The sequence below is a fragment of the Uloborus diversus genome, chromosome 7 (assembly GCF_026930045.1).
Source record: "Uloborus diversus isolate 005 chromosome 7, Udiv.v.3.1, whole genome shotgun sequence".
Classification (NCBI taxonomy): domain Eukaryota; kingdom Metazoa; phylum Arthropoda; class Arachnida; order Araneae; family Uloboridae; genus Uloborus; species Uloborus diversus.
This window is the reverse complement of record NC_072737.1, coordinates 17,137,574-17,165,428: the sequence shown is the minus strand read 5'-3', so window position 1 is coordinate 17,165,428 and position 27,855 is coordinate 17,137,574. Positions and strand designations below refer to the sequence as shown.

General features: G+C 32.0%; 1 protein-coding gene across 1 annotated transcript in view; it reads left to right on the top strand.

Annotated features, from left to right (window-relative positions):
• Nucleotides 1–622: 622 nt before the first annotated feature.
• Nucleotides 623–27,855, top strand: part of LOC129226618 (glutaminyl-peptide cyclotransferase-like) — a 31,815-nt gene continuing 4,582 nt past the window's right edge. The window contains exons 1-6 of the mRNA XM_054861246.1: nt 623–753; nt 2,795–2,938; nt 6,453–6,722; nt 12,426–12,617; nt 18,167–18,266; nt 23,689–23,811. Of these exons, the coding sequence (XP_054717221.1) occupies nt 634–753; nt 2,795–2,938; nt 6,453–6,722; nt 12,426–12,617; nt 18,167–18,266; nt 23,689–23,811 (949 nt within the window). The 5' untranslated portion in view covers nt 623–633. The remainder of the gene's footprint in view (nt 754–2,794; nt 2,939–6,452; nt 6,723–12,425; nt 12,618–18,166; nt 18,267–23,688; nt 23,812–27,855) is intronic.

The following is a 27,855-nucleotide window of genomic DNA, read 5'->3' as shown; positions in this document are numbered from 1 at the left end:
TTTTCACCGTCTCTCGTTTAAAAATGATTTTCCCTACTTTTCGCCGACATTTAAAATTTCATCCCCTCTTAAATATACCAAAAGGAAAGGTTGAAACTGAAAAACAGGGGGAAGGAAATTTCGTGTCGGCGAAAAGTTGGGGACACCTTTAAAAATAAAATATTCAATGCGATACAGAAGGAATTCTACCGACTTTTGCATTTCAGTTAAAGAAAACATTTGAAATTAAATTTTCAGAGACGAAATTAAATTGCATTTTATTCATTGCGAAACAATCCACACCATTAAATTCCAGCCGCAAAAAACTAACCTTTTATTTGCGTCATTTGAACAGAAAGAGAAAGAAAAACTGGAAGTAACCTATCAAGTTTTTCGATTCGAAGCGCTCCTATTGGCATGAAATTTGGCTTGTGGTATTTTATCGCCAAGATCAAGTTTCGGAGTCAAAAGGAAGTGACGTCACGAGAATGCCATGCATTGTTTTCGCGACTTCCTCGTTCTTCCGTGTCCAGCAACCGTAAAAGCAGCATGTCAACAGAAGGGATGCTGCAAATGTAAAATTGAAAGCACTGAAATTATAGCTTTTTACTCGCTTCTCAGGACTTTTTGGCCATCTCCCATAGTTTAGGAATAATGTTAAGTATGTCTCAATTGCTCATAATTCCTGCTTTGTTGCTTTTAAGATTTTTAATAAGTCTCACAGTGTCAAGTTTCCCTGTTCGTGGTGTTAGTTGGTCACAAGAAGCTACAAAAGTGAGTATTTTTTTTTTCATTTATGATTATTCTTTTTGTACCGTTTAAGTGTACATTTTTGTAAACATCTTAAACATCGATGTACTACCACGTTTTTTTCGTAATGATACAGTTCTAGGTCAACCGCGTGCGTCCAGCGTTGCGTTTTAATGAGTTGGTTATGAGTTTTCAGTTGTTCTTTGTTATTAACACTTCTTGTTTCGATTTAGTTGTTCTTTTTATGTTTTGAAAACTCAGTTCAAAATTAAAAAATAATTTAAATCTTTTGTTCAATATTATGTATTTTGCATTTTATTTTTCGTTTCTATTTCAGATTGCCAAATAGTTTTACGTGAAGTGGTGTCTACTGTTAATTAAAAAAAAAAAAAAAAAAAAAACACTAATCCCTGAATGCTTATTGTTCTTGGTTAATATTTGCATATTTTTCTTAATGTTTTTCAAAAATTGAAATATTTGGAAATAATTTCATTTTTATTGCAATAATAAAAATGAACGAGTTAAAAAAATATTTTGTTTTTTAAGACTCCAACACGATTATCATTTGGCTTTTTATAAAAGCTTTGTCATTTAATAACTAAAATTAAAAAAAAAAAAGACTGAGTCGCAACTGTAGAATCAAGGGAAAATTGAATATCCTTTTAAAAGCCTTATACGTACTATTAAAAATCAATTTCAAGTATTTTATTTGCTAACAAATAAAAACTGGCAACAGATAAAAATTTTAAATCATTGCGTTTAATCGGTCAACTGTGAATCCAGGGATCAGTTGCGTGAATAAAGGCTTAGCGGTTATTAAATCTGCTTTAAAAAAATTTTATTATTCAAATTCTATGTAACATGGAAGTTCCAAACACATTCTATCAGACACAACAAAAAATTTCTTTATTTTGGTACATTAAATTTAAAATTTTTTAAATATGTTTTCACTGTAAAAATCACAGAAAACCTTTTAGAGGTTTCAAATTAATATCTTTGTTAATTAATGTCATCCAAAAACGTAACCTAGCTAAGAACACTCTCGATTAACTCTCCTTTTGACCATATATTTTTAAAGCACTTTTATTATACTTGGCCTGTTTGTCACGGAGTAATCTGAGGCTTGGTTTTGCTTATATTTCAGCAACTAGATCATTTAGAGACTTCTGGATTTAACTAAATGATTTGCTTAATCTTAAGGTACAATTAACGCTGAAAAATTAAAATTCTAGAACAATAAAATTATTATTTCAGTTGGGGCTTTTTTATTTTCTAATATGTTTCTAACTATTTCTCAGAAATTCTCTTTTTATATCATGGATTTTAGAGCAAAGTCACTGTGGGTAAATAAAATTTCTATACCTCCAGTTTTATTTGCACTGTATGCAACTTTGGATGGTTAACCATTAGAAACAAAAAACTTTCGTATGACTCTTTATCAAAAATTAAAATTTTTTTTTATCATGGTCCCATCCCTGGGTTAGAATATTATACCCTCATTTTTCCCTTATATTCACACTTTACTTGTTCTGTGACTGAAAATAAAGTATTTAATATAGCATCGCATTGATTCAGGGGTTCTCCCCCCCCCCCCCAGAGCAAGCTCCTCCCAAAAGAAAAATACTCTTCAAAACACCGCCCCTTAAATTTCAGAGACCCAGTCTGCGCCATGCTCCCTCCTCCCCTCACCTAATTGGGCACAGAGCAACCCTGGTTTGTTTGAAAAGTATTAAAATTTCAATTCCCATAAAATTCAGTTTTCGAACAAATTTGCATAATTTCCATTTTTTTAAACATAAAAACTCAAATTACTTTTTCATTGTGAGGGTGCATTAGCTAACCAACGAAAGTGCATTAATAACCTGTGAAATTTTGTAGTTACTTGTAGTAATTTTGTAGCTACCTGAAACTAGCGACTAAGACACATAAACATGTGTCTTTGTGAAAAACATTTCAATAAATATCTGTCTGTTTGATTAATTTTTTCTTGCATTTCTAGCCTAGCATTCTATCAGTTATTTTATTTATGTGTGAATATTTTTCATTTAAGTAGAAACTTTTTCAGTGGCATCATCCGTTGTCGAGGTTACAAGACCATGAGCTCCGAGGACTGGCAACATTTTCAGATTACAATGATTTCAATCACACTTTGGACAACATCTTAATACCCAGAGTCCCGGGAACGGAAGGACACGAAAGAGTTCGAAAGGTAATCACTTTCATCTGGTTCACTCTGTTTTGCTTTAATTGGGGAGGATTAATCATTTTATTATCTTTTGTTTTTCAAGGACGTCTTATCTTTTTTTGAAAGTCTTAATTTTTGAAGGGATAGGCTCTTCCAACCATTAAGTAAAGCAATCTGAATTAGTAGATTGTCATGCAGTTTACTATTAAAACAAGAATACTTTTTCTAAACTTTTATTAAATTTTAAAGTTCAGAAATATTATATATAAATTTGTGGTCTGTTACATGTAGTGGCTTTGTTTTAAAATTAAAATTTCACCTAAAAAAATGATGTATATTTTTAACAGTGGAATCTTAGGTTGTTATTACAATTTTTTATTTGCCATATTGATGAATTAAAAACTGCAACTTTTACTTTGTTCTTTATTCCATTTCTGAATTATTAAGAGTAACATTGTCAGACTTTAAAAGAACTAATTAGTTTTAAAGTGTTAAAGTCGCACAGACAGAGGGGCAGTGAGGGACCTATAGCTCATTGCAGCTGCAGTTGTCAACACAACATATTTTGTAGTTTAAACAACACATAAAAAGTTAATTTTTGAAGATTTAAAAAAAAAAATATTTTAATGATTCTTTAAAAAAAAAAATCATTTGATTACTATCAGCAAACCATGTTTACAACCCAGCCTCTAGTCTCATGCTGGTTTATCGAATGAATTCAGATATAGCAGATGGTTGTGATTTAAAAGGGTAATGACATTCCAGCAGAAAGCAAAAATCAACTTCAACCTTGCTATCAAGGAGAAAAAGTTAAAAAAAAAAAAAAAAAACTCTAAATGTTTTGACACAGAATTAAGCACTACTCCAGACTCAGATTTTCAGGACCCTAATCATGTATAACAATTACTATGAAACCGAGTCAAGAAAAATAATCCTGGTTGTGCCCCTGATCAAGAACATAAAGCAAAAGTGCAATTAATAAGCGTCAGAAATGATTCTGAAACGAAAGAAATAAGAGTTTTAAAACTTAGACCAGATTTCGATCTAGGCACAAATCAGGACCACATTGTGACTTTTTCTCAAAATTCTGTGAAATGTCTCCTTCACAACATTTTGGTTCTTAAAACTAGTCTTTTCACAAAATTGTTTTTCGTAAACCTTTCTTTCATAACTTTTCAAACTCTCAGCTAGCCTCCAAGTCATTCCGGGATGTCTTTTGGGTCAAAGAGATTTCAGATTAGAATTATGATAGCTAAAAATCCTCTTTATGATATGAAAATAATTTCTTCCAATAAATAATGAGTATGTAAAGAAAAAAAAACAATGTGAACATACCCTTTTTTCCCCCTACAAGAATAGTTCAACAAAATTTTTTTAATCCAAAATTTCAGGCCGCAAAGTTAATAATAATGTGCATGGACTTTTGCAGATGCTATGATGATGTTCCATATAAGTTTTCTTGGTATTAACGCAATTTATACAAATACAAATACAAAAGTGACGACCAGGAACAGGCTCTGGGCCCAGCTAGACTGGTCCTAGTCAATTTACAATCCCCAGTGAAGATCAATGGCTCTCTTAAAACTGTCTACTCCCCTTGCTCATTACCATCTCTTCCGGTAAACTGTTCCAAGGTTCCACTTCCCTGCTGAAATAATAATTTTTCCTAACATCCATGTTAGCCTGAGATTTAAATAGCTTAAAACAATGACCCCTTGTTCTGTTTTCAGCACTAAACTTCAGCCCCGTAACATCTTTCATTTCAATAAATTTAAACAACTGAATCATGTCCCCTCGGTCTCTTCTTTAATGATTTCTAAAATATCTGTAAATCACTAAAAATAATGGACTTTAAATAGAATTAGTACTGCATATGTAGAATAATCCTGGATAGTATTCATTTATGTTTCATGTAGAAAAGAAAAAAGATTTAAGAAATGTGTTTGTATGTATGAAATACTCCTGTTCTTAATACACAGCACAGTTAATATTTCTCTTACACTGGGGATGTGTTGTGAGATCCATAAACGGGGAGATAGGCAGGTTTGTATTGAGATAAATTAAGTTATATTGTAGCTGTTGAAAAAGCTTTTTTTTGAAACTGTTTCTTGATAAAATATATTTAATTTAAATTCTTTTCAAAATTCAATTAAACATGGTTGAGGGTTGTAGTGCACTCAAGAGTGCCCATATAGGCTCAAGCCCCCCTTAGAAATGAGAACTTCCTTGCCTTTAGTACTTTTTTTCTTTGCAAAAATGTGAAAACATTTCTTCTCCAGCCATTAATGAATAAGTCATTAAAAATATTAAACTTTAACAACTGATTTGTACTGAAATTAGTTTCCATGGGGAAAATATCTGAGCCCCCTCTTAAAACTTTGCATATGGGTGCCCATGTGTGCACCCCCTGTGTATGATACATACTTAATTACAGGGTTGGCCAGATTGGACCCAATGGGTTTTTTTGAAAAAACCCATTTAAAAAACCCCACTATTTAGCCCACTTTTGGGTTTTTTTAAATTTTCCAAGAAGTTAAAAAAAAATTAATTAATTTAAATACTTTTACAATTTAAACTTCTTCTTTATTTGTTCTTCACCACAGCCAATGAACATAAAAAATGAATTTTGAACTTTAATAGTATTTCTTCACTTTTAACAGCATTAAAAAAATACTTCAAAGATTTTAAATAAACGTATTTAACTTTTTTCTTTAACTGGTCAATAAATAACTCAAATTATCTTGACTAAGTCCTGTCCCGTCTGATTTTCTCAACATTTGTAGATTGTACAGAGGAAACTACTCTAGTCGAAAGGCTTTCGTGTGAAATATTTTCTGGAAACCAACACGTCACAAATCTCGATTAAACAAGGTATATTTTTTAGAAATTTACAGGTTTTACGAACGGTTGAACAGAATAAGATGTAAAGTATTTTCATTATTTTACAAAAAAGTTTAATATTTGTTACTCTGTACACAGAAATAGAAAAAACAGGCAACATAAAATTCAAAGAAATGTCTTGATTAAGCTAGAATTCAGTAAAAAGGGATTTAAACTACTTGAGGTTCTACAGTAGTTTTGCATAACAAAATGAAACACAATAAAGTAAAATGCAAAAAAAAAAAAAATGTAGTAATTACAAATAAACAGATTTTATCACTCGAGAAGTAACTTTGACTTAACTGTTGGTAATCGAGGAAACTAAAAAATCTGAAACTTCACCATTCTTGGGTTTTGTCGTCTTTTTTACTTTTCTTCAGAAAATGCTGAATTTTCCAGCGTTGACAATTTTTTTGCTTTGTCCATATACCTACGCTACAATATGCTACAAGTACCCCTCATTTTCCCTAAGAAAAGACAAAAAAAACCCACATTTCTTTTAAAAAACCCAGCTTTAGTTGGGTTTTTTTGGGTTTTATTTAAAAAAACCCTGGGTCCATGGGCTTTTTTAAAAAAACCCGGGTTTTTGCCAACCCTGCTTAATCATGCTCTCCATTTAAGAAAATCCATCAGGTTATAATGAATGAACATTTTTCAGTACATTACGACGTCCATGAAAGCTCTGGATTGGACTGTGGAAGAGGATTCTTTCACGGACCGCACCCCCTACGGGAAGAAGCCTTTCAGCAACATCGTCGCCACTCTCAATCCCCACGCTTGCCGATTCCTGACAGTCGCCTGCCACTATGACTCCCTGCACAATCGGGAGTTCACTTTCCTGGGTGCCATCGATTCTGCCGTCCCTTGCGCCATGATGATCAACATGGCCAGAGTGCTGGACACTGCTCTTAAAGAGCAAAAGAACAAAGTAAATAACTGTTCCATTTCTTCCTTTTCATTCTGAGTCTTAAAGGTTTTTCTGTGAAGGGTCTAACCCAGGGCCAGATTAACCCTTTCCGGCGCGGTGATCACAAAAAACACCAATTTTAAAAATTTCTTTAAAAAAAGTTTTTTCTTTAAAACTCCAAAAATCGCTGCATTAGTTGCTTTTATTTCTCTTTAATGCACATAGATGGCAGCACTATTAAATATGACTCTTTTTGTTGGCTTAATTTCTTGTTTAAAATACCACAATTTTCAAGCTCAATACAATATTTTTTTCAAGATTTTAAAATTTACACCATAATCTAAAGTATTCAACCGTTTTCCCTCAGGAATCCTGAGCTAATCAATCATAATTTTGCAAAAGATTCGAGTTCATTTTTGAATGCATAAACAAAGTTTCTTTCCAGGTGTCCCCAAATGTGGACACCGCCCTTCTAGAGCATTGATCTCACTGTTGCGGGTGAAAGATGTAATTTGATACATTTCAGAGAAGGGGGACCCAAAAGAATAGTTTTCAACGGGCTTTTGTTTATTTATTTTGGATTCTTGACCCAGAACAGATGAATTTGAAGGCCCATGACTGCACACATTTGAGATTTGCTTTTCCTACCAGACAGTTGTATACTTTTTTTATTCTCAGCTTTGATATTATTTTTTCTGTAAATGGTATTATACAGTCGTATTTTTTCATTTAATATTTTATAGCACAAAAAGAAGGCACATAATGCAAGAGCAATGGACCAAAAATATTTTTAACATTTTAAGTTGCTATTTTAGATAATTTTTATGAACTTTCTTGAATTTTACTTCATCTTTATTTTGGAACTTTTATAGTAAAAATATTGGATTTTGTGTTCTAAATATTCTTAATGGCATAAATTATTGAAATAATTGGTAAGAATGCCTAAGAACTTAAAATATTTGAAATTACTCCAGTTGTCATACGAGGTAAACATAACCACTTCAGAAAACAATTTCTGCTCTAGGAGGGCGGTGGTCGCAAACGGGGACACCACCCCCAGCTGGAGGGGGTGAATTAAAAAAAATTTTGACTGTAAAATCTATGTCCAGGTAACCAATTTATCCCATCCATGGTGTTTTTTATTATATTTCTAAAATTTTAATGACCCGCGCCTGTAAGGGTTAAGGCATGGGCCCATGGCACCAACCTTTGGGGGGGGGGGGGGCACCAAATCTGTGACCAAAGTTTTTTAAAAATGGAGCAAATTCAAATCACACCATAGCAGAAATAATAAGTGTAGAAAAAATTCTACATAATTAAAATTATAACCTCTCCCAAAGCTACTACAGACTTAATATTATATTTTATTGTATTTTAAGTGTTACATTAAAAATATTTATGTCGTATTGCTACCAGGCAAAATTTCGACAACATCTCATATTATAGTGTTTTCGTAATTCATAATGCAATGTAAGACATTACCACATTTATTATGTAGAAAATACTTAAGTATCAAAATATTTTATTAATATACAGTTTAAGTTAACGAGGGGGGCACCAAATCAAGTTTGTGCCAGTATCCTCAAAAATCTTAGTTGGGGTCTGGCTAACATGTCTGTACGTATGGAAGAGCTGTATTGCTTATTTATCTACAGTGCTCAATGAATTTTGAGTGCCAAGTTGCAATGACTTCGAGATTTTCAGTCCTGGTATGTAAAATCTTGAGAATAGAATATATTGCATTCCAAAATGTGTTGTAGCAGTAGTCCCTACTTAGAATAGATGTGAAGCATATTTTCATACTCCTGTTATTTTCAATATTAGTTTTCAATAAAATATTGTAATTTTTCTTCATGTCCTCCGATAATTGTACTTTTTTTAGGAATGTTATTATTTAATTGTTGTTTGAACAGTTACTTTCAATTTCTTTGTTATCTGAAAAAAAAAAAAATCATTTTGAAATTTAATAGCGTTTTAAAAAAATGATGTCAAAATGATGTCTAGAAATTAGTGAATAATATTGAAGTTTTAAAAAACATAAATGGCATAAGTTGGCAACAATGGGGTTGTTTGCTTCAGTCAAAAGTAGTTCTTTTTGTCACTGAAATTGATAGAATGAGAAAAAAAAAAAAACATTGACCCAGAAAATACTTTCATTTTCCCAACACTTGTTTTTTAAAAGTCTGATTTTCCAAACAAGGCGTGATCTTGATGATGTCACAAATGATGCTCTTTGACGTCACAATTCCCGTTTCCACGTTATGATAATCAAGAAGCGAAATAAAATTGTGCTCTACTCTTGCTGTCAACCATATCGTTGCCAATTCATGTGAGTAAAGATGAGAATTAAATATTTTGTGCTGTGAATGGTAAGACTGAATAGCATTTCATCATTTGTGATGTCATCAGCAGAAGCGTAAACAATGAAAGCGCACTGATGTAATTTTTTTTAATGTTTAAATTTTGTCAGATCCTATGTTTTTAAGCATGCTCTTTCAGAAAAAAATACTTTTAAAATTTTGGAAACGACCCCATATATAATTGAGTGGAAAAATGTTTTTATATTTTCTTTTGGTGCAAAATACTCATGCCCTTTTGTTGCTTTTTGCAATGTTTGAGGTTTATGCATATCATGCAAATTTTTGTGTATTTTCTACATCCATTAATCATCTCAAGCAGTAATTTAAACAAACATTTTTGTTTCAGATATTCAACTGTATAATAAAGCTAATTTGTCTGTTTTTGTTACATGCAATGAGGGTTTGTAGACCCTAAAATCTTGAAAATCCTGAAAAAAATCTTAAGAATTCCGTTTTTACAGCCCTTTAAAAATTTTAACTAATTTATTTCAACTAAAAAATCATTATATAATCAGCATCGTAACAAAAGGACAGTAGAACTCACAGATCAAGCGATGGTGAAATTAAAAGCTTTGAAGGACTAAGAAAAAATTCCCGGTATTTTATGAAAGTCTGAAAAAATCTGGAGGTTTTTTTGTTTTTTTAAAAATATTTTTTGATTTTTCATGCTCTTCTTTCAAATATTCAATGTTAATTTTGCTGAAATAACTATTGAATCAAAAGGGATGCTGAATTTTCGTTTAAGCTAAATAAAAAGGTTTTTATACCATATTTTTCGTCCACCTTTTGTCACCATTTTCAAAATTCATTTTCGGTTCGCACCCTTCCAAAAATCCTGGCAAATAGATTGCTTGTGTTAATGTCCTGCCAGTATTAACAAAAAGAAATAGAAACATTGTGCCATAATTTAAAGAATGGTTTTATTTGAGTTTGGCATTTTAGTTTTATTTCTTCCAATTTTTTGAAATTCTTCTCTTTTTCCAGTTATTTATGTATTAACTAATATTTTTATGTGTATTTTTCTTTGAAAAAAACTAGAAAATCGCCCCTCAAGGTATGACGGGTGAAAAATTGCTTCTACCCCTGAACGAAGCCATTGCCTGTTTGGTGATATTTTGATAGTTGAAATGGTAACCCTTACTCCAGTGGATTAAACCTGAGGATTAACTAAATTTGATTTAACTGAAATCAATTAAACTTCATTATTTAAAAAAGTCTTGATAAATTGCTATAAATTAAAATAAGAAAAATCTTTCTTGTTAGACTTCACAAAAATAAACTCTTTTGAGTTGTTCCTGTTGATGTTTTAACTCCTTAAAAAAGACGACATGGATTTTTGGGAAGGATGTACAGTAAAACCTGTAAAGTTGACCACTTGTCTATGTTGACCGCTTTTGTCGGGAACGGAATTGAAGCTATCTTATATAATAAAGGAAAACCTCTCTAACTTGACCACCTCTCTATCTTGACCACTAATGTACACCAAATTTGGCTCAGAGTATTGTAAAAAACCCTTAGTAAGTTGGCCACTAGGGTTTTTTTTTAAATAATTTTAAGCAAATTCTTTTCTTTTATTATTATTATTTTTTATAGCTTTCCAAGAATAATTTTGATGCTTTAGACCAGCATTTTACCAACTAAATAAAACAACAGCATAAAGCTTATGCTGCTCCTAATTCTCCGAACTTGTTTTTCTTTTGTTGTTCTATTTGAGATTGCTTTTTGTACTCTCTGTTCAATGAAAATAAAAAAACTGGTGTCAGTAGAAAAAGTACAAAGTCTTTTCTTCCAGTAGCAATATTTTGAGGCAACACTGGAATTGTGCTAAAGAGAAAAGTTACTTATTTCTGGTGCAAGGGATTAAGAGATGGGATATTTTCACTTTCAACTGCCTTTATGAACTAGGAGAGTCCAGCTTGTTGCTCTTTGTGTAAAAGTTTTACATAAAATGGTTTCAAAAAGAAAGTTAGTTGAACTTGAGATTGATAAAAAGTAAGAAATATTAAAATTATATGAAAAGGAAGAAAGTTGGCGAAAATTAGCTGACACATACGGAATTTCTAAAACTACAATGTCTAATTTATTAAAAAACGAGGAAAAAAAGCAAAAATATTTGAATAACTTTTTTAATTATTGTTTCAAAGTAATGTTAAACAATAAAAGTGACTTAAACAGAAAGAGTAAGTGGCAATGATTCCAGAAATGAATACATGGTCCATGGTGCAAGGAAATGACAAAAAAAAAAAAAAATCATTACCACCCTTTATAAGTTGACCACCTAAGTACTGCACCGCAAGTGGTCAACTTACACAGGTTTCACTGTATTTTGATTTATAAAAAAAATATGTTACTATAAAAAATATTTAAAGAAAATAACAAAAGGAGAGAAGTTGACCTTTAGTGAAAAATGTAAAAAAAAAAAAAAGCTCCATTAAAAGCACAAAATAGCTTTTTCTTTTCAATTAAGTAATATATTGTTACAAATTCTGTAAATAGTAATCATTTTTGTGATTAATTTGTCGTAATCTAGCTAAATTTGGGCGTTTATTCCATTATCTTTCATCTAAAATTATTGTAGTAACGTAACCTGTAAATAGTTTCTTGTAATGAATATTCAACCCCCTGACATTCAACCGAAGTATAGGGCACCCTTATTTTTTCATTGATAAAATTTGAATGAATAAAAAGAAAGTAGGAGATATTTGTAGAATGTTATTGAAACTTCTCAATGGAACATTGTGGAAACTTTTCAAGGATTTATAAATAGCCTCTGCGGCACAAAAAGTCAGTCTCGATTGAGAGTGTATTAGCTCTGTTTATTGTGAGGCATTTCGCTGTGTTGTTTTTCGTATTTGGATGTAAATATGTGCGTTACCATTCAGTTTACAGTGTCGATTGATATTTGCTTAATTGCTCATGATTAATTTAGCAGTTGTTAATGAACTTTTCTGTACATATTGCAAATAAATCTCCCGTGTTTTTCTCAAGAACTTTGTCGTCCTTTTAAGAAAGTTGGAAGTAAGGAAGTTGGAAGTCGCACCGGAATGCGTAACAATACGAGCTTATGGAATCAAAATACATCTGATTGCTTTTAATGTGTTTATATTTTATACGGTGGTCGTACTTATATATGAATCACATTTGTTCTAAGCAGTTTTGATTCCATAAAGCGGCTGATTCAATAAAACTTTATTTTGTTCTGTTTTTGACGATTTGATTCATTAATGTAATTGATTCAATTAATCAGCGTCCACTGTATCAAAAAAAGTTATAAGCTTATTTATTATATATATTTTTTAAATTAAGTTTGTCAGTTTGAACTGAGAGCCGTTTCCTTGGTGCTGAATGAGTTCTTCCATTTCAGAACAATGAACTGAGCTTGCAGTTTATCTTCTTCGACGGAGAGGAGGCTTTCAAGAGGTGGGGTCCCAACGATTCCCTCTACGGTTCCAGACACCTTGCCGCCAAGTGGGACAGGATGAAACCCTTTCCCAGTGGCCTGAGTGACGGACGTCACTGTACTTCCAGGGAGTATGCATCGTACTTGGACAGAATGGTAAATATGGTGCAAAATTCTATTAAGCAGCCATCTCTTGTTTAGAGATGCAAAATTTCCAGACATTTTGAGGTGATGGAAAAAAGTTTCTTTTCGTGTTTTTCCCCTGGAAAAGTTGGTATTTTACAAATTAAAATGCCGTTTCTGAAAAAGCTATATTACAAATACAAATACAAAAGTGACGACCAGCAACAGGCTCTGGGCCCAGCTAGACTGGTCCTGGTCAATTTACAATCCCCAGTGAAGATCAATGGCCCTCTTAAAACTATCTACTCCCGTGCTCATTACCACCTCTTCCGATAAGCTGTTCCAAGGTTCCACTACCCTGCTATAATAATCATTTTTCTTAATATCCATGTTAGCCTGAGATTTAAATAGCTTAAAACAATGACCCCTTGTTCTGTTTTCAGTGCTAAACTTCAGCCCCGTAACATCTTTCATTTTAATAAATTTAAACAACTGAATCATGTCCCCTAGGTCTCTTCTTTGCTCAAGACTGTACATTTTTAGCCATCTAATGTCTTCTCGTTTCTGTGCCGTGCTGGGGTTTCGACCTCCAATTCTCACTCATGCTGGGGTGTGCAATATCAACGCGACGAAACTATTTAAAACCAATTCATTTATTTTGCCCGAAATACATTTTATTTCTCTCTTTATACACTAGATGGCAGCACCAGTCCATTTTAAATGTAATTGCAGATTTTAAATGTAATTGCAGAGATGAAGAAAGGAAATTTGGTTCTAACTTACCAGATTGTGACGTTGGCCTCTGTATCTCAAGCTTTGAAATTGACCACACAAGAAAAATTTACTTATCTTTATTTAAATTACACAAAATATTAATATAATTCCTCTTTAATGTATAAAACACATATTTCTTAAATTTTTGCTGCTTATTTGGGCTTGCTTGTTGACTTATCATAAAATTTTAAATTTTTTTGACATTTCAATCTAAAAATTATTAAAAATGAAAAAATGAATGCACATGTTGTTCACACACTTATTTTTATATCATTTTCTTAAATAAAAAAAATAGACACTTTTATGACTGTCTTTTGAAAATTATCCGATTGTTAAGGGGGTAAGGGGACATTCTAATCTAGAGGCTCGATTTTGTAGCAATTTTGTGGGTGTAGTAATAAAAACTATAACCAATTTTTGTATAAATTTTTTTTTCAGTTTTTATTGATACTTGAGAAGTATAAAAATATAATAGTGGGGAAAAAAATTCAAAATTGAAATCGGTAGAGGCCAGCTAAGTAGAGACCAGGGTTGGCCGAATTGGACCCAATGGGTTTTTTTTGAAAAAACCCATTTAAAAAAACCCATTATTTAACCTACTTTTGGGTTTTTTAAAATTTTCTGAGAAGTTTTTTAAAAAATTAATTAATTTAAATACTTTTACAATTTAAACTTCATTTTTATTTGTTCTTCACCACAGACAATGAACATAAAAAATGAATTTTGAACTTGAATAGTATTTCTTAACTCTTAACGGCATTAAAAAAAATACTTCAGATTTTAAATAAATGTATTTAACTTTTTTCTTTAACTGGTCAATAAATAACTCAAATTATATTGACCAAGTCCTGTCAGTCTGATTTTCTCAATATTTGTAGATTGTACAGAGGAAACTAATTTAGTTAAAAGGCTTTCATGTGAATTATTTTCTGCTAACCAGCACATCACAAATCTCGAATAAGCACAAGGTATATTTTTTAGAAATAAACAGATTTTTCAAACGGTCGACAGAAAACAGAACAGGTACAGTATTTTCATTATCTTACGAAAAAGTTTAATATTTCTTACTCTGTACACGGAAATAGAAAAACATGCAACATACAGTTCAAAGAAATACCTTGATTAAGCTGGAATTCAGTAAAAAGGGATTTAAACTACTTGAGGTTCTACAGTAGTTTTGCATAACAAAATGAAACACAATAAAGTAAAATGCAAAAAAAAAAAAAATGTAGTAATTAAAAACGTACAATAGATTTTATCAGTCGAGAAGTAACTTTACCTTAACTGTTGGTAATAATGAAAATTAAAAAATCTGAAACATCACCATTCTTGGGTTTTTTTCGTCTTTTATATTTTTCTCCAGAAAACGCTGAATTTTAACTAGTTTTCCAGCTTTTTTTACACGAAGACAATTTTTGCACATTGTCCATATACTTACGCTATTCTATAAGTACCCCACATTTTTCCTAAAAAAAGACAAAAAAAACCACATTTCTTTTAAAAAACCCAACTTTAGTTGGGTTTTTTGTGGGTTTTTTTAAAAAAACCCAAAAAAACCCTGGGTCCATGGGCTTTTTTAAAAAAACCCGGGTTTTTGCCAACCCTGGTAGAGACTCAGAAAAAAAAGGTGTCTACTGGTTGACAAGATTCCAACTCTCCTGCTGATCTGAAATATGAAATTAGGGTTTATTCTTATTAAACAGGGATGTAGAATTGTCTAAACGTAGCTGGTTTGGGATTTTTTTTGTTTTGTTTTTGCATAAAATGGCTTTTTTTTTTGTTTTGTTTTTGCATAAAATGGCTTCTTCTTTTTTTTTTTAAGGCCATTTTTGCCTCATTTTTTTCAATTTTAGTAATTTTTTAAAAATGGTAAAAAAAAATTAAAAAAAGGAAACCCCTTCGTGGAGACAAAATTGATAGTATTAGGAAAGTCCTTACCAAATTTCAAATAAATTGGTGCATTAGAACTTGAGATATCTTGTCAACTGTATTGAAAAAAGTAGTTTTGGAAAAAACACGTTTAAAGTTTGCAGTTGCATTTTAGACAGTCTGAGTGGTTAAATGGTATACTATATGTATATATTTTTTAACCACCATCCCTGCCTTGTGCATTTCTTCTTCCTAAACCTCAAAAGCTACATTTTTTGAAGATTTTTCAGCCATTAGAGCAGTTCTGCCTTCTTTTGAAGCTTTGGAAGCTTGTACCTCGAAGCGTTTGTCACCTAATTAATCTCGTTTGCTGGCTTTTTCTTTATCTTAACAAAATTAACTATAACTCTGCAAAAAATTCAAATTTCTGTAAATCTTCTTAGACTGTAACGTACCAGACCATAAATAATAAAAATAAACCTTTATTTGTCTGGAGTAATTGCATACAACTATGTACAATTAATTTACAAGGATTGTAAATGCAGGAATCTTATCCACAGAGGACTAACTTCGTTGGAAGTTAAGTTATATATTGGCTTTACAAACCAAACCTTGGAACATTGCGTTCCCGAGAGAATTTCGGACCTCAGTCCCGGCTCGTGGCGTAACCATCTCTGCCTCCAGAAGCCTTTCAGACCCCCGAAGAAAACTTCGATTCTCACCACAGGGTGGTCTGTGCTCCGAGACAAAAGAGGAGGAGCGGCGCCATAGTGACCGCAACTTTTGCGTAATCTGGAAGGGGATCTTGTGTAAGACCGTGGGACAACTGCAGTGGTTGCGTGTGGTCTCCAAGAATGACCCCCTAACAAGACGTAATCGTCGTGGGAGGCCGAAAAGAACCGTTGAGACCTCACAAGACGCTTATTCTTAAAGGTCTAAATTTTAAGGGGAAAAAAAAAATTCAGCCATCTCTAGTTTACAGATGAGAAATTTTCATACAGTTTGAGGCAATGAAAAAAAGTTCCTTTTTGATTTTTTCTGGAAAAATTGATTTTTCCGCACATTAAAACGCAGTTTCTTAACTACTTTGCAGTTCTTGACAAGATATCTCGTCCATTTAACGTGTAATTTTAGGGCTGTCCAACCGCAAGGTGGTTAACAGCAATATTACGTAGAAAATGAAATGCTAAAAATTTAAGAATATATGCACCCCATTTTTTTTCTTTATCACAGAAATATACGTATAATTTTCAACAGTACAAAAAAAAAAAAAAAAATCCTTGCATTTCATGCAAAAAGTTAAATTTACCATTGATTGCCGCCTAATCTCAATCATTATCAATGGAAAGGGAGTGTGTAAGAGCTCCTGTATTATTTCCAAAAAATGATCTTTCATGGCAACCCTATTAATTTTTAGTTCGTACAAGTAAACAAAAAAAAGTTACTGTTTTTCTTATTATCAAGTTTAAACAGTTCAAAGATCTTAAGCAGCAAGTTACTGCATATAAGCTATTGCTAAAGTCGAATTACATGCCAATTATTGACAGCCGGGCTGTTATATCCAGAGTTTTCAGTGAGTCCTTGTTATGGACTCATCACTCTGGGATAGTCCAGCGCTGAATCTTAAGATTTTTCTCAGCTAAGGCAAAAATTTTAAACTGCCACCCTTACTCATCTTTCTCAATGTTTTGTATTGATATTCAGCGAAAAGGACAGAAATAAGGTGAATTTGTCACCCTTAAAAGTTGCCGCCCAGGGCAAAGGCTCCAACTTGTTCCCACCAGATCTAACTTGATTAGTGACTATTTCAAACTGATGAGTATACAACAAAGATGAAACTGCTGTCTCTGGATGCCATAGCTGGGCTGTTTTAGTTTTTTTCATGTAGTTAAAGGTCTGTTGAACACATAAAAAACTATAACTTTTCAAAGTTTCTTCAATAGTGAACCCGAACATTTTTCTGAAATCAATTTTGTGTCTTCAACTAACCTTTTAATCATTTAAACAAATAAAGATTTAAAGCCTTGATAATAAAATGAGCCGATGTGTGGCTCACATGACTTCCTTTTTCTCCAATTTAATGTCATTTTCCCATTATTGGCAGTTTTAATGTGATTCAATAGTTTACTCTCTAAATACCACCAACATTAGCCAAATTAAAACCAGATTAAAAAAAAAAAATTGCCAAATTTGTCGCCAAGTTGGCGACAAAACTTGGCAACCAAAAGACTGCCGATAGATTGCCAAGTGTCCGCCAAATCGTAACACCACTTGAGTTTACATCAAAATTAACAATGATTTCCCCCCAAAAAGGAGCAAAAGGCCACCTTAGAAACACCCGAATGCAACCAAAAGGGGAGGTGCATAACTAGACCCCACTAGGAGTTTACATACCAAATTTAAACTTTCTAGGATTTACTGTTCTTGAGTTATGTGACATACATATGTACACACAGACGTCACGAGAAAACTCGTTGTAACTAACTCGGGAATCGTCAAAATGGATATTTCGCGTGTCTGTACGTTCTTAGGCACTTATCCATATGTGGTCGATTCGAAAAAAATACTCAACATTCATTCAGGGGTGAGCAAAATGGAAATTAAGGTCGATTTGTGAGAGAGAATTTTTTTGCGAATACAATACTTTATTTTTTGTAAAAGGAAGTAAGAAGGGTAATATTTTTATTTTCATTTGTAAGAACCAATCAGATTGGACTGAATTGAAAATATTTTAACATTTTAAAATTAAATCTAAGCTTTCTTTAGAGGTGATTTTGTAAATAATTTATGTCCAATAATGTAACTGAATTCCAAACGACACAAAACAGATAAAACCGTAGAATATGATATAGTGTTGTATAATTTCTTAACAAATAACTACATTTTTCTGCACAGAAATCAGCCTTGAGAGTGATTTCATCTTTCTTTTTTTGATGTAGGATGTGATGATGCTGTTGGATTTGATCGGAACTGCCAATCCAAAGTTTTACAGCTATTTCCCAGACACATTCGGGCTCTATTCTCATTTGGTAGATGTGGGTAAGTTCATCATCACTTGAATTACGTTTTTTTTTTTTTTGCCATACTCATTTTTTTGCATATTTTCAGAATTAATTTATCATTTTAAATATGTATTATCTGTTTGAAACTGGAGAATAAAAATCTGCCTTGGGCAGATAAAGGGCAGTAATTGTAAATTTTTCTTGTGTTTTCCTTTTTTTTGTATTTTTTTCATTTATTCTGTGTTAGCTGTATTGTACAAGCTTGCTTATTTGGTGCTAGGCCAAATAACACATTTATTAATTAACATATGTAAATATTTCTCTTTTTTTTTTTGCATTTATGTCATCATCTATTGTGTGTTAGCTGTATTGTACAAGCTTGTTTATTTGGTTTCCTCTGAGGAAAAGGTCTAATTTCTAAATTTCCTAGTTGTGGTTCGAAAATGCGTTTCTTTAAATATCTGGAATTCATTTCTGCAAACTGCCGTTTGCCTGCCCTAACAGGGTTACCATGCACCTGGAAAATATGGAAAACCTGGAATTGTCCGGGAAAAAGAAAATCACCTATAATGATCAGGGAAAGTCAAAAATTATTGAAATGTCTGGAAATGTCAGGGAATTCTTTCCCAATTTTCCCATCTGACGGGTGAAAGTGTTGCGCAAAAATTCAAAAATGTAGTAAAAGTTGCATTCCGGATAAGATAAGCGAATTTACCTGATAGTTGAGAGGAAGAAAATTCAAGCTCATTTTAAGTACTAAATGTAAAAAAAAAAAATCATATTTTTCTTTTTGGAAGAAAAAAAAATCAGGCTATGCTTAGCTGGAAATTACTAATATTTTCTGCAAAGATTGTGTGGTCTAACTAGTATTTTAATAGCCTTTATTGTACAATTTTTTCTTTCGTTCTTTTTCATGAAATGAAAATTTTAGCTTTTATAGGTTAAAACTTGTTCTTTTGGAAACATGTCATCATTGAAAGTGACTTTGCCGAAAACTGCTTAGTGTATTTGAGATTTCAGTCCTTATGCATCATTCAAAGTTTTCCATTATTTCAATGGTTGAAAGTTATTTTAATAAATTCTGGATTAGAATGGTTTTATTTATTTATTTTTGCATACTTTTAACTGTTACAGAGTTAATTTGAAATTACATATTTTTGTAAAAATACTAAATTGTAAAAAAATGAGCATTTAATTTTTTAGTTCTTCATTTGCTTTTAAAAAATCTTTTTAAATAAAAAATATTATATCATGTATTTCTGCCTTAGCCCTGGCGATAGGGCAGTAACTTACTGAAAACATTTGTAGTTTAATTTTGTTTGTCTTCATTTAACCCAAATTTTTATAGCAATGATTAGTGGTAATCTTTTAAAGCATTATTTGGTTTATTTACAGTAAACATATTGTATTGCTATTGAATGACTTAAATCAACATTTATTAACCTGGAATTTTTTCTAAAATTGACTGGAAATTTCATTCTTGAACTTTTGTGGCAATCCTGCCTAAGCAATGTAGTAAAGTTATGCCAAATGATAAAAATGTGTCATTAGCAGAAACCTCAGCCAGCAATAGCCTAAAACTAGGACAAGGGGGGGGGGGAGAGCATGAACTAAAATAAGTTTTAAAATCTTGGGCTTCTTTGTGTAATTACATTTTTAATGTATGCATGATTCATTTGTTTGTGAATGACATGAATGTTTGATGAATAACATTATTGTGTTTCTGGAGATCTACTTTTCATCAGACAAGCATGATATAACAAAGGGGTCATGGTAGTTTGGTTTAAATGTACATTTTAAAGGGGTAAAGAGTCTACCCCTTTAAAATGTACAAGCAAAGGGTCTAGAGAAAAAACCCATTTGCAGTTATTGAAAAGGCTGATGGGCAATTCCATGATAAGGTCAACCAGATGATCAAACTTTCAAAATTAAAATTTCTAAACAAATAAAGTGTCATTTTAAAGGTAAAGAGTTGTATATTTTGAAATGTCTGTCTAAAATTTGATCACTTCAGTTATAAATAAGTTACAGGAGGTTAAACTAAGGTCAATATCTTGAGTATTTTCAAAACGTATTTGGTGACTCTTGAAGAAATTCTGTTTTTTTCCAAAAAATACATACTAATATTATGAACTGAGATGAATAACCATTTAAAGATACAATGTGTTGTTGCAAAAATGTCAAAATATAATTCATTTTGATTTGTAAAAGGATTCCTCTGGGGTACATTAAGTGTTTTATGTCCAACATCAAAATGAAAAGTTAATTAAGCTGATCCATTAATTTTAAAGCTACATATATGTATTTTTGGTACAAAGCAAGATTTTAAATCTCATTGACGTAACCTATTTTCATTTTGTAACAAGTGAATATTTTTTACTAAAATCTAGGTGTCGGACGACACTGTTACATTTCTTTGAAAAACATATGTTTTCAACTGTGTTTCTCCTTTTTTTGCCTTTGATTTCAAAGTTAAAGTGAAACATGCATAAAAAATAACTTAATGAATTTATTGTATGTACATTTAGGGTAATAGGACCCCTATGTGTAAGTAGGACCCCTTTTGAGAAAAGGTGTGTTGAATGAACAAAATACAGTTGATTAAGATCAATTTTGGCAAATTTGCCATAACTATGATTGGAAAAAGCAATTGGAAACACTAAATGACCTCGTCTATGTAAAGTTGGCCAAGGAAGAACCATTATCAACATTCAACCCATATAAATCTTGATGGTTTTCTATCAGGTTAGTTTCACAAGTAACTAATCACCAGCTTTTGTAGCTGAACTATCAATTCCTACAAAGTCATCATAGTTGACTTGTATTTCACTAATACAAATATTGCATCAGAATTGCTTTTGATTTTCAAATCCTCACTGTTACTGGGGGAACCAATTACCCCATAGTGTGGGGACCTCTTGCAGCGAAATTTTACTGGGTAAGTGTGGCCCCTCCTCTAAAACAGTTTTGAACAATATTTTATTAAAAAATTCTGATTGCAGTATGCACTCTAAGTTAAACTGTACATGAATGTTTAATGATCATAAAAAAATATATGCTAACCGGGAAACACTTTGAAAAATTCTGCTTTAACTCGCCAAAAAATATTTTTCAGATTTTTTTTTTTTTTTGACTGACCAAGAAAAAAATTTCACGTAACCCAAATATATGTAAAATTAAACACTGTGTTGAACCATGACATAATCAATGTAAAAAAGTATAAAAACCATATGCATATTTCAGTTTTAGGGGGTGGCCCACTTAACCCAGTGTCCCACTTCCCCCAGTCAACCCTTACTCGGTAAATGTTGTGTCAGTATATGTAACCTATGTTTTACATATTTATAACTGTTTTCATTGTTATGTATTTACATTTAAGAGCAATAGTTTATGTCCAATATGAACAATTTACGTCCGACACCAAGCTAAAAATTTTTTTTAAATAATTTTATTCTTTATAATATCATTTGAAAATTGTGAAATATGCTTCAATCATAAGTATACTTTAGAATTAAGCTGTTTTTAAAATTAAAATGTAAGCCATTTCACAGACTTTTAATAATTTTTAAGTGAACTATCAATTTTACTATTTGTGTGTTTATGTCCGACTCCAACTCTTTAAATTTTTTTAATTTATACTTTAGGGATGTATTTTAAAAAACTAACATGATTTTTTTATTCAGTGGGATGTAGCAAGTATCTTGTAAATAAATTTAATAATTTTGGAACAGTTTATATTTGGTAAATGGAATTAAAACTGAGAAATTTTTCTTCATTTTTTACGTCCGACACCATGGAATTGCCCTGATGCATCTAATTTTGGGAAATATTTTTGAGATCAAAACTTACAAGAGAAGAAAATTCAAATTTTCTTCTGTTTGAGAAGATTTGTTAAATTTGAGTTGGTTTTTTTGAAGTATATCTTATTGCAAATCATGTTAAAAAATTTGTCATCACTGAGGAATGATAAGAAGTAAATCAACTAAATTGAGTTTTGTTGAAATTTGTAATTGACACACAATAAAGAACACTAGCCAGACAACTTTCTGCTGTTTACATTTGAAATCGTTGAGCAAATTTGGTTTAAAAAATTCAATATGTATAGTATCAAGCAAAGGAGTCTGAGGGGACATCATCCAGAAATTTTAATTTATTAAAATGGATAATGATTGGCTAAATTATTTCAGCATACATGGCAAAATCGGAGGTTATTTTTTTAAAATCTAAGCTAATCTTTAGATCAAAAAATTTTAATTCAATAGGTTGTAGGCAATTGGAATAGTTTCCTAAAAGCAGTAATGGGGCAATAGTTAATCTTCAATGAAGATTGATTAATCAACTAGGACCAACTTATTATTCAGTAAGTTACGGCCCTATAGCCAGGGCTAAGGCAGAAATACATGAAATACACCGCCAGCTCAGTCAATTCCAGCCGAGGACTGCAGTTTCGTGCTTATTAGCACTCATCAGCCCGGCATAGGAAGTGACTTGAGCTGATAGTTGGTAACTTACGTATATAGGGAAGTAACTTACTGAATATACCATGCCTTCAATCTTCAAATTGAACCGAACCATTGCTTTGGTCACTCGTCTGGTCTGTGCTAATTCTGTATTAGCTACCAGTTTGATTGGCACTTTTGGCTTCCTTAAGAGGTTTCCCCCTCCAGCACAGCAGGGGCGGATTTACAATACATTCAAGGGGGTGGCGGTTGAAAACCGTAAAAGCCATTCCTCCCCCCAAACCCGTTCATGTACGAGGGCAGGGAGTCAATTGCCCACCCCCCTTTATCCTGTCTTTTAAATTCTAATCCCCTCACGAACTTATTGCCCGCTTGAAGTGTCAAATCTCAACTTTGGGGGGTTATCACCCCCAGGGTTGGAAACCACTGTTCTAAATCATAGCAATGTATTATCATACCGGTATAGAGTAGTCCATGGAAGAAAAAGGTTGGAAGACACATATAGATATATAAAAATTATTCATGTTCAAAAAAGGGGGGAGGGGCGAGCTTAAGTTCAAATTAAAAAATGGGCAACGCTGTCAATACATGACAACATTAACTGTCTAAACTTAATTTAAAGCAAATTTGTGGAATGTACTTGATTGAAATTAGTAGCGATTGCTAGTAATTCCTTCAATTCTATATTATTGGTTTTAGAAAATCGCGGTAACGTAGGGAGTGGCCGCCCCCCCTAGTAAATCCGCCACAACAGCTCAGTCACTTCCTATGCCAGGCTGAATAAGCACGAAACTACAGTCCTCTGCTGGAATTGACTGAGCTAGCAGTGTATTTCATGTAGGACCAACTTAGCTTATACTAAAATATAAAATGCTATAACACTTTTCTTTTGAAATGTTCATAAATAGTTCCATTAAAACATAGAAATTTCTGTAGATACATTAAATGTTGATATCCTTAAATGAACAATATTTCAATGATTACAAAATTTGTTTCCAGAACAACGTCTGAACAGCTTGAAACTTGTGGAAGCTGCCCCACCGGAAAGTATGACATATTACTTTGACAGAAGGTCCACGTTAGCATTTGTAGAAGATGATCACGTTCCATTTATGAAAAGAGGTAATAAAAACCTTTTTTTTTTGGGGACAACACTAATTGTATTGTGTTATTTATTTTTTGTTTGCTGCTCTTCAAAACTGTATTTCAATTATTCTAATTGGCTGAATGTTCAGAATTTGCTTTTTCAATTTTTTTTTTTTTTTTGTAATGAGAAAATACTTTTAAAAATATTTAGTCTTTTCCAAATGTAGATCAAGTTAGCAAGCATGAGAGATTCCCTAAAAACAACCACCTTCAATTTAATTCGTTTTAGTGGCTTTTAGATCTTTGAACTAATCTTGCAAATGTTAAGTTAAAATAATTTTTAAAATCAAGCATTACATTACTCACTACAAACTTCCTGTCAATAATTCATTATAGTATTCTATTTTTCATTTCAATCACTTTACGCTTATTATTTTAACCCGTTATTTTACTTAATTTACAAGAAAAGTAAAATACTTAGAATATACTGGAATACTTTGCAAACTTTAACATGACCTAATATTAACACTTTTAATCCTGAAAAGCTAATGTCATGCCTGCAACCTCGTTCCAAAAATGCTAAAAAATATATAAAAAGAAGAAATTTTTCGCGGCATTCTTTTGTAATAATTCTATCAAATCAGTACTTTAACTAATAAAGTTTATTGAAGGTTACTTTTTCATGAATTTGCCACCATAATATCATTAAGCATTTTTTAAGAAATGCAGTTCTTAAAACTAAGACTAGGTTAGTGCAGGCTCCATCACGTGCCTCTACGTGATGAAGTGGCTCGATTTTGTCATGATGTCTAGGCTTCAGAACAAACGTGAGCCTGCATGGCTTTTCAAACCATCGGAATTATGTAATACAGCCCTTCTAAACAGGGTTGGCCAGATTGGACCCCATGGTTTTTTTTAAAAAAAACCATTTAAAAATACCCATTATTTAGCCCACTTTTGGGTTTTTTAAAAAAATTCTGAGAATTTTTTTAAAAAATTTATTAATTTAACTTTTTTATTAGTTTTTCACCACAGACAATGGACATATAAAATGAATTTTGAACTTTAATAATATTTCTTAACTCTTAATGACATTGAAAAAAATACTTCAAAGATTTTAATAAACATATCTAACTTTTTTCTTTATTTGGTCAATAAATAACTCAAATTATCTTGACCAAGTCCTGTCGCGTCTGATTTTTTCAATATTTGTAGATTGTACGGAGGAAACTACTCTAGCTAAAAGGCTTTTGTGTGAATTATTTTCTGTAAACCAACACATCACAAATTTCAAATAAACAAGGTATATTTTTTAGAAATTAGCAGGTTTTTCAAGTGGGCGGACAGAAAACAGTAGAATGTACAGTATTTTCATTATCTTCCAAAAAAGTTTAATATTTCTTACTCTGTACACAGAAATAGAAAAACATTCCACATAAAATTCAAAGAAATGTCTTGATTAAGCTGGAATTCAGTGAAAAGAGATTTAAAATACTTGAGGTTCTACAGTAGTTTTGCATAGCAAAATGAAATACAATAAAGTAAAATGCAAAAAAAAAAAGTAACTAAAAACAAACAATAGACTCGAGAAGTAATTTTGCCTGAACTGTTGGTAATCATAGAAACTAAAAAATCTGAAACTTCACCATTCTTGGGTTTCGTCGTCTTTTTTACTTTTCTTCAGAAAACGCTGAATTTTCCAGCTTTTTTTTTTACCCCAAGAAAAATTTTGCACTTTGTCCAAATATTTACGCTACAATATGCTACAAGTACCCCACATTTTCCATAACAAAAGATTAAAAAAAACCCACATTTCTTTTAAAAAACCCAGCTTTAATTGGGTTTTATTTTAAAAAACCCAAAAAACCGTGGGTCCATGGGCTTTTTTAAAATAAACCCAGGTTTTTGCCAACCCTGCTTCTAAAGTATGAGTCGGAAATGCAGAAGATTTTGTCATTTATGTGGAAGATAGTTAAATGCAGTGTTCGTAAACTGCAGGAAGGTTAGCAGGCCAGTAATGCCTGCCAGTCGGATAGCAGAAATTCTCATTTGCTGAATAGAACTCTAAATTTTGCTGAATTATGACAATTTTTGCCAAATTATTATAATTTTGCCAAATCGCCAGACAAAATTTGCCAAATAAAGAAATTTTTGGAAGGTCACTGTGACCTCCTGTCGGGTTTCCCCTGGTTCTAATAAAAGCTTGCTTTGCATTTGCGTGATCAACTGACTTCAGTAAGCTATATTTTATGCATGTGTCAGGGTTCATACTCAATTTCAAAAACAAAATGAAGGAGTAAAATGAGGTTTTGAAGGAATACTAATGGGTGTCATTAAATGATGTCGGCCTTTTTTTTAAATTTGACCCCCTTCCCCTTTATCCCAAAGTGTCACACTTCACGTAGCTCCTCCTCTTGCCACATGTCATATTTTTTATAAACATTTTGTTACAATAACTGTGTGATGTCACTTTTTGTCACCCCCTCTCTTCCCCTTGTCACAATTTCATGAACCTGTCTCCCCCTCAAGGCATGGCATCACTAGTGGATGACCCTTTTTACAATATCATAACTGCAACCTACAAAACAACTGTTTTTTAACATAATCACTTACTATAGCATATCCACTTATGTATTTTTTAATATTTAAAAAAATATTAGACAAACTGACTTTTGCTGTTGAGAGTGTGGTGGAGGAAAAAGCAATAACAATAAAACTTGAATAAAACAGCCAAGCACCATTTAAGCATGTTTTACTTCATTTATGAAATGTCTTAGTCATCTAATAATATTTTCACCTTCAACTTTTACGACTTTTATGCTCAATTTGTAAATCACACATTTATGAAAAAATTAAATATATGAAATAACTACATCAAACTCATCCTCGTGACAAAGTTAGTTGTTGACCGAAATATTTTAAGTTACTGCCATAGAGGAAGATTATGTACTCTTGAACTAAACTAGTATGTTGTGGCCATCACGAAACTTTCTTCTATATTTTTCTTTTTCTTTCTGATCCCTCCCCATGCTTGACGAGGAAGCAATATTCCCAACAAAAACAAAATGACACATGCAAAAACTTGACGACCATCCCACTGTCTGAATTATTGCAAAAGCAAAGCAAAAAGCGAAAATTGAAAGTTATTTTAAAAGTCTTGCTTGAATTAATTACAAATATTTTATTTGTTAACAAACATAAGATGGGAACAGTTAAAAATTTTTAATCATTGAGATAATATTTCCGATCATTTCCATACAATTACTAGTATGTTGTGGTCATCACGAAACTTTCTTCTTTTTTTTTTTTTTCTGATCCCTCCCCATGCTTGACGAGGAAGCAATATTCCCAACGAAAACAAAATGACACATGCAAAAACTTGACGACCATCCCAATGTCTGAATTATTGCAAAAGCAAAGCAAAGAGCGAAAATTGAAAGTTATTTTAAAAGCCTTGCTTGAATTAATTACAAATATTTTATTTGTTAACAAACATAAGATGGCAACAGTTAAAAATTTTAAATCATTGAGATAATATTTCCTATCATTTCCATACAATTAAAATCACGAGAAATACGCAGACGACAATCTATTACGATTTATCTTTCTTATTGTTGCATTAATAAAAATATTTTTATTCGCAAAAAAAATAAAAAAAAATCAACACCTCTTGGAGCGATCGGCGTCAAAATAGAACCAAAGCCTGTTTACATATGGATTCACATATATTCCAAATTTCAACCAGAACGTAGCATTACTTCTTGAGATAGGGCACTCAAAATGGAAAAAAAGAACGGGTGATTGCGCTGCCCCCTTTTTAGCTGTTGACACAAAAATAAAATCAGTTCTTATACCCACTAAGGGCTACTTGCCGATAAATTTTTCTTTCATTCCGTTCATTATTTCTTGAGATACAGCAGTCACAATTGACGACAAAAAACGTTCTATAGCTCAACCCCCGTTTGAGTTATTGACACCAAAATGGAATCAGCACCTGTTCCTGTTAATACCAACATATGGACCAAATTTTGTTTGATTCCGCCAGTAACTTCCTGAGGAATAGCAAGCACGCGTAACTCG